The 12,315-nt window shown below is 38.1% G+C and overlaps 1 protein-coding gene across 1 annotated transcript; it reads left to right on the plus strand.

Moving 5' to 3' along the window:
• The first annotated feature begins 4,580 nt into the window (after positions 1–4,580).
• LOC111645867 (uncharacterized) lies at positions 4,581–11,978 on the plus strand. Its single transcript, XM_023395192.2, has 5 exons — positions 4,581–4,827; positions 7,243–7,376; positions 9,943–10,084; positions 10,201–10,358; positions 10,458–11,978. Exons 1-5 carry the CDS (start codon positions 4,761–4,763, stop codon positions 10,539–10,541), a joined length of 585 nt encoding a protein of 194 aa, XP_023250960.1. The 5' UTR covers positions 4,581–4,760; the 3' UTR covers positions 10,542–11,978.
• The last annotated feature ends 337 nt before the right edge of the window (positions 11,979–12,315 follow it).

Below are 12,315 nucleotides of genomic sequence, written 5' to 3' on the forward strand. Positions count from 1 at the left end.
CACACACACACACACACACACACACACACACAGCACCTTGCCCAGTTTTTAAGCTGTTTTTCATATCAAAGTCTGACCTCTGCTGGTCTGACACTGCCTGTGTAGAAATACTGGAGGTTAAATCATGTGTGCAAACTAATAACATATGTTGACATGTAGCCCACAGTATTAAAGCCAAATGCTAAATAAGCAGGATCGGTTCAAATCCAAGCATTAGTGGTATAAAGCGAAGGGGTTATACAACTGGGCAAATCTGGAATAACAAAAAATAAAAAAATAAAAAATACATTTCCATGAGAATATATTTTCCACACGGGTTATCAGAGGCAGCTGGACTATGAGGTTGTAAATATAGCATACATATCTTTATTATAATAATAGTAAAATAAGATAAAAGTATTCCCTAGTTAAAAACATAAAAATTAAAATACACATTCTCCTTTTCCCCCCAATGAAAAAATCCAGAACTTATATGTAAAAATGTAGTATGTAAATATTTCAAATTTCAAAATAAAAGCGTTCTGCATATTGAACCTCAAAAATCCAAGTAAAGTAACAATAAGCACTGTAAAAATTTTTTTAATAAAATAACTGTAGAATTACCACCTCACAGTTGTCTGCCTCCGCCCTCAGACTAGTTTCAGGTTACATCCCTGTTTATCCACAGTCGTATACAATATTAACCATGTGTGAAATTTTGCCATAATTGCTTTGTCACACTGATCTTGACCTTTGACCTTTAACCACCAAAATCTAATCACTTCACCCTTGAGTTCAAATCAACGTTTTTAACAAATTTGAAGAAATTCCCTCAAGGCGTTACAGAGATATTGCTTTCACAAGGCCAAACCCAGGTTTTGTGAAGTCAATGTGATCTTGATCTTTGACCTTTGACAGCTAAAATCAAATCGGTTCATCCTTGAGTCCAAGTAAACATTTTTGCCAAATCTGAAGAAGTTCTGTCGAGGTGTCACTGTGATATCCCGTCCATGAGAATGGGACTGACGGACAACCTGAAAACAACATGCCTCCGGTGCTGACTGTCGCCGGTGTGGAGGAATAAAAAGTTACGAAACTGAATCCCTTAAAATGACAGTAATTTATCTATTGCTGTAGTTCTGATGCAATTAAATTGATAAATTAATTGATACATTAATGGATTGTTATATATTAAAGCATTTTTTATGGATTATCTGTGCAGTTAAAGAGAATTTGAAAGTTTATAATCTTCCCTAATGTTAATGTTCACTCACCTGGCTAAAATTATTATCTCCATGAAAGTTATAACTGTTGAGTTAGTGTTGAATCTGTTGTAGTAACAACAGGAACACCCTTTTATTATAATGCAATAAAGTTCAACAGCGCCACAAACTAAATCCTCCATAAGGATGAGTGTTGTATCAACATCTCTTTAAAACTGTTTCAACTCAAACTGAACATTATAACCTTCATGACGGGAGGATTTAATGCAGGATTGTTATATTATAAGGTGTATGTGTATGAAAACATATCTGCTGCAGTGTATCCCACAGCAGAACAATTAGGCAGGCAGCAGGGAGGAAGGAAGAGGAGGTGATACAAGCTGCAGCTGTAAACCACAATGTAACATCTCACTTGAGTTGCGTGTTGCACTGAGTAGGTGGGGAACTGTCACCCAAACCTCTAGGGGTTTTGACCTTTTTACTGTGAATTCATATGAAAATAATTCAAATCTCTAAAACCTCAACCGCAACTTTGAATCACCTGGAAGATTTAGTACAAAGAGACTCCACGTCAAACATCGCAAAACGTCATTTTCCATTATTACAAGATCCAACATTGACAGAGTGCAGATTATACTTACAGAGAGATATTCACACAGACACAGAGGCATGTAGACTTTAATGTGGAGGTGCAGTCGGTTGATGTGGGACATCCCCTGCATGTTGGCTTATACCTGATGGAAAAAGGAATTTCCTCCTGATTGTTTTCTGTTGAATAGAAAAAAAACCATTAAAAATCATCAAAAAACCACTAATCTACATTACATATCTCAGTGCCTTGACAACCTTTCCAGCTCACAGCACATTTCTATCTCAACCAATCAGTAAACTCTCATTTGTTTGTGTGAAGCAGTCTGCCTGTGATTCTGGCTCCTGACCAGAGACACAGAGGCAGGTAAACTCGTGAACTCTTTTCACCAGCAGGAATTTACTAACTCTCTGTGGCCCAAATTCAACAGTATATAAGTCTAGTATATAAGTCATGCAAATTATTATGGGTTTCACACTAAATATTACAGAGAGGAAAAGGGGTCTGCTGTGCTTCTGAACATGGCTTCTGTGGTCTGGTGTGTTCTGTATCTGGGACCACAATCAGAACTACTATAATGATGCACAAGGTACTTCAAAGCAGTGCTCAGCATACTGAGCATGCAACAACCACTAAATGGCTTTAGCAGCATTTTAACATTTCATTTTTGAAACTTAGGGATTCGGGAAACGGGATTTGTTCTAGGGAAACACTTAAAAACATTTCCAGTTGAAAAGACAGACATGAGTTGAACTTTTCACCATGTCAATATTGGAGACTGTCCTGTAAAAAAAACCTATTGTCTAGGTAGGCATGCCATGCCCGGTACAGTCCATGTGTTTATTATTGTAACTGTGACATCCGAGGTCCGGTAAGGGTCGGAGGAGTTGTTGTAATATTGTGTATTAAAAACTTAACAGTAGCTGGAAATCTTGTGTTTGCAGACCTCTAGTGGTTGGTAAATTGCAGCCTTGCTGGATAGCATACATTAACTCAAGACACCTTACAGAGTAACATCAACACCTTGCAATATTATAGAGAGAAACTCAACAGCTCCCTCCATGAGCAAGTACTTGTTAACAGTGCAAAGGACATGTTGTAGTCTTGTAGTGTAATCTTGTAATAAAAAACACAGCATTCGATTATGTTGATTAGCATGGCAACAGTTGAAGCTTTGAAATCAAGGCATCCAGGTCAGCCCTACCTTACAGTGGAACTGGAAGTCGGGGTAATGCCATCAAAAGTAACTGTATGATTAGATAATTTTTTCTCTGAGGTGTTTAGGGTCAAGTGTAATAACTTAATTTTGTATGAATCTAGAAGGAAAACATTACAGGTCATCCAGGCCTTAATGTCTTTAAGACATGGCTGAAGTTCACCTATCTGGTTAGTTTCATCTGGCTTCACAGATAAATACAGGTGGGCGTCATCTTCATAGAAGTTGCGATTTATGTGGTGCTTCCTGGTAATATTGCCTAAAAGAAGCACATTTAGGGTGAAAAGTATAGGTCCTAGCACAGAACCCTGTGGAACTCCATGGTTATCTTTCGTGTGCATGGAAGAGTGATTATTAACATGAACAAACTGGAATCTATCTGATAAGTATGATTTTAACCAGCCTCGTGCGGTTCCTTTAATGCCAATGACATGTTCCAGTTTCTCTAATAAAATCTTGTGATCGATGGTGTTAAACACAGCACTAAGATGTTATAAGACAAGGATAGTGACGAGTCCATTCTCTGAGGCCACGAGGAGATTGTTAGTAACTTTCATCAGAGCTGCTTCTGTGCTATGGTGGCCTCTAAATCCTGACTGAAAATCTTCAAACAAACGTTTCCTATGCAAATAAATGCATAGTTGGTTTGCAACAGCTTTGTCAAGGATTTTAGAAATAAAGGGGAATAAACATCTGGGTCAAGACTAGGCTTGTTATGTAGAGGTTTAATTACTGCAAACTTAAAAGATAAATTTATCAGATCAAATATGGAAGTGATAATTAAAGGTAAAACATCCTTGAACAGCCTCGGTAGGAGAGGGTCTAGATGACAAGTTGATCGTTTAGATGAAGAAACTGTTGAAGTTAGCTCAGAGAGAAGACATCTAAATATAAATACAGATGATTCTTCAGCTTTTTCTTGTCCAGGTGCTGAATAATAGATCTTTAAGTGTTTCTTAAAAGTTCTGGAAAAAGTAAAACATTTCAAGCCGGTTGTAGAGGACTCAGACTGTGGCCTCAGCCTTGTCTAAAGCTGCAGTTGTATTTTTCGCTGCCACAGTCAGTCAGACTTTCTTTACTCTATTACACCACTTTGTCTGGAAGGAAAAAAAAACACCACCCCTATTCCAGAGAAAGATTTCAGCCTCAAACGTTCTTCCTCCCATCAGCCCCTGCTGCCCCTCTGCTTACAGTGTGTTTTTAAAAACATGTTGACAGTTAATTTTAGGTTAAACTTCTGAATGCCAGTTTATGTTCAAGCTCAGATGTACTGTATGATATGATCTTACACCTGAACGTGGGCATTAGTGTGGTCTATAAAACCTCCTAACTTTCTCTGCAAGTGTGTGTGTGTGCATGTGTGTGTATGTGTGTGTGTGCAAGAGGAGACTGTGCACATGTGGAAGCATGTCACCGTGCATGTATGCATCTTACAATATAAACATATGTAAATGGTGTGTGTGTTTGCACATGTTTGCAGGCTTATCTGTCAGCATGTGTGTACGTGCATATGTGGGTTCATTGTGTAGAATATGGTTTCACAGCTTCACACAGGAAGTGTTCCGATCTGATTCAAACAAAGTCACACAATTACATTTACGTATTATAAAATATTTGAACAACACAGATGGTCCTGCTGCAGCGACGGTCGTCAGGGTAGCAACAATCCCCCATTGGAGGAGAAGAAAAACCTTCCATCGTACAGGCTACTATCACACATCGACGAGTAGCAGCAGCCGGTCAGGAGGACAAGATGAGGCTGGGGGTCCTGTGGATGCTGATGGTGTGTTTGAGTGATGGACAAGTCATGAGGTGCCCAGGTAAGAAGAGTTAACTTTGATGAAATAGCGTCAGAGCTCGAAGAAGTGACGGTTCTTTCAGAGAACGGTTCTCTTTTAACCAACATCGGGACTTTCAGAATGACTGCAGAATGACGACTTTCATGTGCCCTGGCACTCAGATCCTGATATCAGGAAGAAGTAGTTCAGCAAAATAAAGACTAAAGCTCTTTCATATTTCGTCTATTCACGTCAGAGGATTTTCTCTGAGGTCTGCAGCTACAGTGATAATGGTTGATTAATGAAGCAAACACTGTGATTACTGTATGTCAACTCCATAACACAGATTATTACTTTAGATATCCATCAAGATGCTATTTAAACTGGAAAAAACATACATAATTATATAGAAAATAGATTTTATATTGATATAGTATATATTGTTTCATGCTGTATGCCTTTCCCCCTGTAACCAGTTTGGGCAGTTTACCATCCATTGGGCTGGTTTATATTTGATATTTGACTGGGTAAAGTAAAAATTATTGTGGATGTCTTGTGATAATTTGGGCTCCTTTTTCCCCAATGAAAAGTTCAGATATATTCTAATGAATCAACAAATTAATATAAATTAATAACCTCCTCAACTCCACTTAGGACAATTTAGATTGGCAGGGAACTGAGACACAGTGACAGTAGTGGATGACCAACAAAACCCAATGACACCTCAGTTCATTACAACTCAGTGTTTTCCAATTCAAATGATATATTCATTCATATCTCCGTAAACCTCGTATAAACTGTTGCATCAGGGCAAACAAAAAAACAAAGAGTATCTGTTTTATGTTGTATTATCCAAAACTGGATTTAACTGGATATAATTTTTCATTATTTTGAATTTTGCCTTTTGGATTTGCTTTAACTTCTATTATTAGAACAGAAACTGGAGGCTCGTCTTTCTTCTCGCTTCATGTTGAGCCACAGAGTTTAACAGGAAGGCTCTGCGAGGCAGAATCCGGATCCTGAAGGTTTCAGAAAACTTTTAGAAGTAACCAGTAGAAGTCCTGCATTCAAAATGTTACATAAGCAAAAGTAGTCGACTGTTAGTAATTAAAATATCAAAAAATAAATGTACTCAGTCCAGAAGTAATTCACCATGTGATTTTAATACGATTGGATTTTATATTACTATACTATTGTAGCTGGTTGAGACGGCTCTAAATTATTACTACTTTACATACTGGCGGTTATTTTATTTAACAACAATTCAATACTTACTTTGCAAATTAACAACTAACAACTACAAACAAACCACAGCTCTCAAATGTAGTTTAGTAAAAAGTACAATAGCTCCCTTTAAATTAATATAAAGTAGCATAAAATGGAAATACTCAAGTAAAGTAGTAAAGTAGTGACAGTAGTACTTCAAAATTGTACTAGAGTATTTTGTGACCTTCCACCACTGCAAGGAAAATACTATTAGTACTACTTACATCTATTTAACTGTGTTAGTGGTTAGGTGTTTCCTGTTGTTTAGATGCTGGTGTATTTGTTGCATAAGTAAAAATATCATCACACTCTGAAGAAAAACAAAACAACCCTTTCCTGAATTGAGGTTAAAAAGTGAGCAGTAGCAGGTTTAAGATTCTGATTGATCCTTTTTGTTTGAAATGAAACAGTTGGAGAGTCCAGTGCAGCATTTCTATTAACTTAATTTACAAAAGAGTGAAACCAGATAAATGTAAAATATCATAATAATATAAATATTAAATAATATAAATATTCAAAGGATAATTCTGTTTTATTACAACTCAGGTCATATTTCTGCAGCCTTGTGCCACCACATATACTGGTTATAGGAATATTACACTCACCAAGTTAATTGCTAAGACTTGGGAACGCAACTCTTTGGCTAAAATGAGGACAGCTTCAGCGATACGAGCGCTGACGTTTTAAACAAATCATTGGGTGATCCAACAAACTGTTGTCTGTAACAGTTTAGATATGACAAGTTTGACCTCCTGAGCTTACCATAGTTGTATGCACACTGTTTTGTTGTGCATTGACTATGACTGACGTTTTCCAAATAAAGTAATTTATATAATCTGAAACCGTGGTGTTTCCTGTCTGATTATCCGAAGGCTAACGTCAAACTTTGCCGTAGCAATTTTTGCCGTGTCTGCTTTGTACGAGGTTATTATGGGGGATAAATACAAATACCAAAAACTCTGATTGAAAATATGACCCAAGTTGTAATAAACTGGAATTACACAAAAATAAGAATTAAACTGAAGAATATTAGAAGACACATGACATTTAACTTTCCTAATGCAGCTTTAAATTTGGTTTATAACGTAGTTCAATGTGGTCACCAATTACTCACATCTACAAATGTTTCAAATGTCTTTGCACTTGTTTTTGATAACTAATCTTTTTGCCTCTTATCTCTCTGTCTGTCAGTTCAGCAAACCATCTCAGTGCCAAAACTCAGTAAAGTAGCCATCTCCTGTCCGTCTATGGAGGCCGCCAGCTTGAAGCTTAAGTACCAGCTCCTCTTTAATGACAGCTGCGTCTCCAAAATACTTCTGGATAAGGTTAGTCAGAGTGCATCTGTGTGTGTGTGTGTTTGTGTTACAAAGGTCTGCGGCCTGTACATGTCAGATTTTGTTTATCATTCCAAGAAACACAAGCTTAATTCTTTTCGTATTTGTCACAGTCTATAAATGCTCATTGCTTCATGCACTGCACTTGTGAAACAGACAACCACAGTTATTGTGCACTGCAGTTGTTGTACTGTACGTTATTGAAAGATTATTCAGTCAGTGCCTTTTCTCTAAGAGAGTCTGACCACAAGCAGTGAAGTGCTGCGATGTGCCATCCAAGGAAGCCACAGTATCTCACCTCTGCTCCAGGACGACACTGCACAGACATTTCATGAATGCATGGCGGGGGTGGGGGGTTCTCAACCTGGCATCGAACAACACAGGCTGTGGAGAATGCATGCAGTGACCGTCCATTAGATGGCAGCACAAGCTGGATTTTGAGACATGGTGTAGTCACGCTTTAAAGAGTAACTCCACACTCGGACTAAAACATGGCTGCACTGGCCGAGTTGGAAGTAGTTATTTCAAAATTAAACACATGGCTGACCAAGGAATCACATCCAACTGCTCAGCTTCATTTACCCCAGCAGAAAATTCCTTTCTCATTGCTCTCTCCATAAGAATGTCAGAATACCACAAAATTATGAGCCATGTTTTCCTGTTTCTTGTTGTTGGGTGCTACCGGTCAACACAGGTGTCACGGATTGTTACCATGGTAACATTGGTCTTAGGCCTGAGCTTAACATGAGTGAGTCTTTATTTTTGTGAAAAAGTCTGACTTACATTAGACTGGCCAAGACTGGACCAACACTACAGACGATTCATCACTGCTGTACAGGCAGAGGACAAAGTTGGCAACCACTAGTTGGCAGTGAAAGCAGGGTTATTAGACTGGGTTCAATTACTCTTTAGGGAGCAACAGTAGCTGTAAATCCTTTTTTTGCAGTGTTTGAAGTTTGCCGCAGTGAAGAGAAGTTACTCAGTCACTCAACTGAATGAACTGAACTGACTGAATGCTTAGACGGCAACAGAGCAACAGGGCACACAAACTTGATCATTTCACAAACTACAAAAAATAACATTACACTTCATACAACTACAACAAGGTGACTAATTGCATTTACTCACGTATTGTAATTAAGATCAGTTTTGAGGTGCTTGTAATTTACTTTTCCTGTTACTTAATACTTCTACTCCTCTAAATTTCAGAACTTTCGGTAGTTTTTACTCCAGTACATTTATGTGATCATTTTAGTTACTGGTTATTTTGCTGAATCTGATCAATAATCCAAAATATAATAAACTAGAATTACCACCCTGCAGTTGTCCGCCTCCACCAACCAGTTAAGTTGCAGTAAATATGGTCACAATGTCCCCTTCCTGGGTTACAGCATTGAACAATGGTCAGAAATGTTTTTGCAGAGCATATGATGTCACAGTGAAGTTGACCTTTGACCACCGTCAGAATGCACCAGAAGTAATGAATCTCCATCAGGGCGTTCCTGATATATTTCAGTCACAAGGATGTGATATCACTGTGACCTTGAACTTTGACCTTTGTTCACCAGAATCTAATCAGTTCATCCTAGAGTCCAAGTGAGCCTTTGTGCGAGATTTGAAGAAAATGCCTCAAAGTGTTACTGAGCTATCACGTTCACAATGCCAGAGCCGTGTATTGTGAAGTCACCATGGCCTTGACCTTTGACCTTTGACCACCAAATTTAAATCAGTTCATCCTTGAGTCTTAGTGAATGTTTGTGCCAAATTTGAAGCAGTTCCATCAAGGTGTTACTTAGACATTGTGTTCACGAGAATGGGATGGAGGGATGGACAGACAACCCCAAAAACATAATGCCTCGGGCTCTGGCTGTCGCCGGCACGGAGGCATAGAAATGTGATTGTTTGTTTTCTAATATCCCATAATTCCTTTTTTACCTTCACTGTTTGTTGGTTTGTCAGCATGATTATGCAAAAAGTGCAGAAACCGATTTGCACCAAACTTGGTCGAGAGATGGGGCATTGGCCAGGAAAGAACCCATTAAATTTTGGTGTGATCTGGTCAAAGGATTGACCCTATCTCACAATGTTGCAAGCATTGTGAGATCTTTTTTTAAGTTATTATGCCTTTAATGGACAGGACAGTAGAGAGACAGGAAATGGCGAGGCAGAGAGAGGGGGAATGACACACAGGAAAGGCCGGGGGCCAGTCGAACTGGGGGCCAGCTGCAGCGAGGACTGTAGCCTCTATATATGGGGTGCCTGCGTAACCCACTGCGCTACGTGACGCCCCTGCATTGCGAGATCTTGCAAGATCTCAGAAAACAATCTCTGTATCTTGATGCAAAACCTCAGACATATTTATGGTGTTGAAAGCTTTGACTTTCTACAGTTTCGTGCAGATCAAGATAATAATCTGGATCTATCAGACCTGTAGGCTTGTTGGGCCTTGGTGGAGCTATGTGCTCTATGGAGAGCTTTTCTAGTTGTTCAGTCTTTACTCAGCTATTAATGTCCCTGCACATAAATTACCATATTTTTTCTCTTTTCCTTTACGTAGCACTATGATCCTCCAGAGTGCCCGTTGTCTGGTCAGTTTGAAGTCACAGCCACCAAAAGTGGAGTTTACATCTGCAAGAGGGAAGTGATTTACCCTCCACCATTCATAGAGGACTGTCACACCACTGAAGTCAAAGTGGATGGTAAAATGCATGACCGAAAACTTACATATATTACATATATTACACTCAATTGTATTACGTTACAGTTTGTTATAATTGAAATACAATATATGAATTCTTTTCAAATTCATTCATAGAAAAGCAGTCTATGCCAGCAATCAATGCCACTGGCCCAGCAACCAATCAGAGCTGTTCAGAGAGGTCTCCATTAATCCCAGAGTTGGCGATGTGGGTGGGATGTGGTGTTTTATTGGTCTACAGCCTGTCAATCACCTGCATTACCATTGTTATTTGGGTAAGAATGAAAACATAGATTGATTTCATTCAGTCTCTTGTACAAACTTTGAAAATTATTGGTGAATATAAGTTGAATTTTTGTTGTTATATCCCTCAGAGGAAGCTGAAGAGAGATGACGACGATACAAACGTGTATATCAACACCAGACCTTCAGAGCTCAGGAAACCCCACAAAGTTTAACAGTAATTTATGGCAATTACAAGGAGCTCTCACAGCTATTAAAGCTAAATATTTTAATATCACTCTTATTTTACTTACTCTTTAAACTGAACAAAGACATCAAACTAAATGAAGAAATAACGTATTAGAAGTAGGGCTCCTGCAGCAGCTAGCAATTTGTTGCAGTAAACAGAGATCCTAAGCACTTGTGTGAAATACGAAAAAACTGACACAATCTCTTGAATGTGTCAGAATACTTATGAAACACAAGGGTATACAGAATCTATAAAAGCAACATAACACAATAGGAGAAGAAAACACCTCTAAGAGCTAGACAAAGGCAACTGCTTGAGGTTCTTGAGGACGTTTCCCCTCACATCTAAAAGGCCTCTTCAGTTCTAACTGATGACTGAGGAGTACCAGGCATTTAACTTTTGGTTGGGTCATTAACACTTTGAGAGTTGTCGAGGTCACATGTGATTCGTTGAACCCTCCGACAGCTATCATGTGAATTGTGAGTGTCACTTGAATCATGGTGTGGATAGATGTTAAGCTGCAAGGGACTGGGGAGTGATCTCAAGTAATAACTCCCCACTTGTCAAGTGCAGCTGTCTTCATGCAGCTCTTACAGATACCAAGACTGAGATGACTGAGAATCTTCACAGACAAGATGAAACAGGATTTACACATAATGTACCATAAAAAAGTCAGATGCAATATATCATTCATGGCCAGAACACTTGTATTGGTATTATTTCAAATACAATTGTCTTCGCAATTAATCAAACTATTTTACATTTTTTTGTGTGTAAGCTTGTAATATTTGTGATAAGTACATTTCTTCTGCATTTTTTTTCTCTATGTCAATAAGAATTTTTTTGTGTGTTTTGCAATGGGTGTATTATGTAAATGTGGTCTGAAGGTAGAGAATAAACGTCAGCGTCCATCCATCTGGTTTCTACACCTACTTATCCTGTTCAGGATCCTGGTCGGCTGGAGTCAATCCCAGCTCGGTTACACTGCACACATCTCCTGTCTATCACAATTCAAATTAACTGATCATTTTTTATGTTAATCACTCTACTAAGGTTATTGAAACAGATCTCACCTCATGTTTTTGGGATTCAAACTAAAAACAAAAAAACTGTGACACTTTAAAACCAAATCTGATCAACAACCAAATGTTTTCTGTTGTGGCTCCTGGGACCAGTATTCCTCCTCCAGACCAGTTCATAGTTTGACATGTCCTTCCAGTTGACTCTGACTATTTTCACCCCAGAGCTACTTGCTCTGCATGTAAACCTAAGATATTATTAATAAAACTGAAGATGCCACTTAACATTGTGTAGAGATTATTAAATCTTACACTGTATGAAAATGTACATTTTGCTAGTCTTTTATTGTGATCATTTTTTATCATTTTACGTTTAAAAAATAAAAATATAATCTTTCATAAGACCTGTGACACAGTTTTGTTGTATTTGCTTCATCATCCTAACAGTGATACTTGTCATCAAAGGTTTTTGTTCTGAGTAGTTATGTGTTGACGTATTAAAAGGAATTCATTTATCTGGTTACAACAAGAATGAAATTATTTTCTTTCATGTTTAGTCAAATTTCATCCTGAATGTGTCAGAAATGGCTCATGCACTAGAAAAATTACTTAGAAATGACTCAATGGAAAATTGAGTGTGCAATAATGAATACATTGAAATAAGTCAAATTAACTGTTGGCATGGATTCACAGGAAATTAACAGAAAACAAAGATTGTTGCTGATTGTAGCAAAGCCAAAA

The sequence above is a fragment of the Seriola lalandi genome, unplaced genomic scaffold (assembly GCF_002814215.2).
Source record: "Seriola lalandi dorsalis isolate HSWRI2012SDOR001 ecotype SW California unplaced genomic scaffold, Sedor1 jcf7180002054958, whole genome shotgun sequence".
Lineage (NCBI taxonomy): Eukaryota > Metazoa > Chordata > Actinopteri > Carangiformes > Carangidae > Seriola > Seriola lalandi.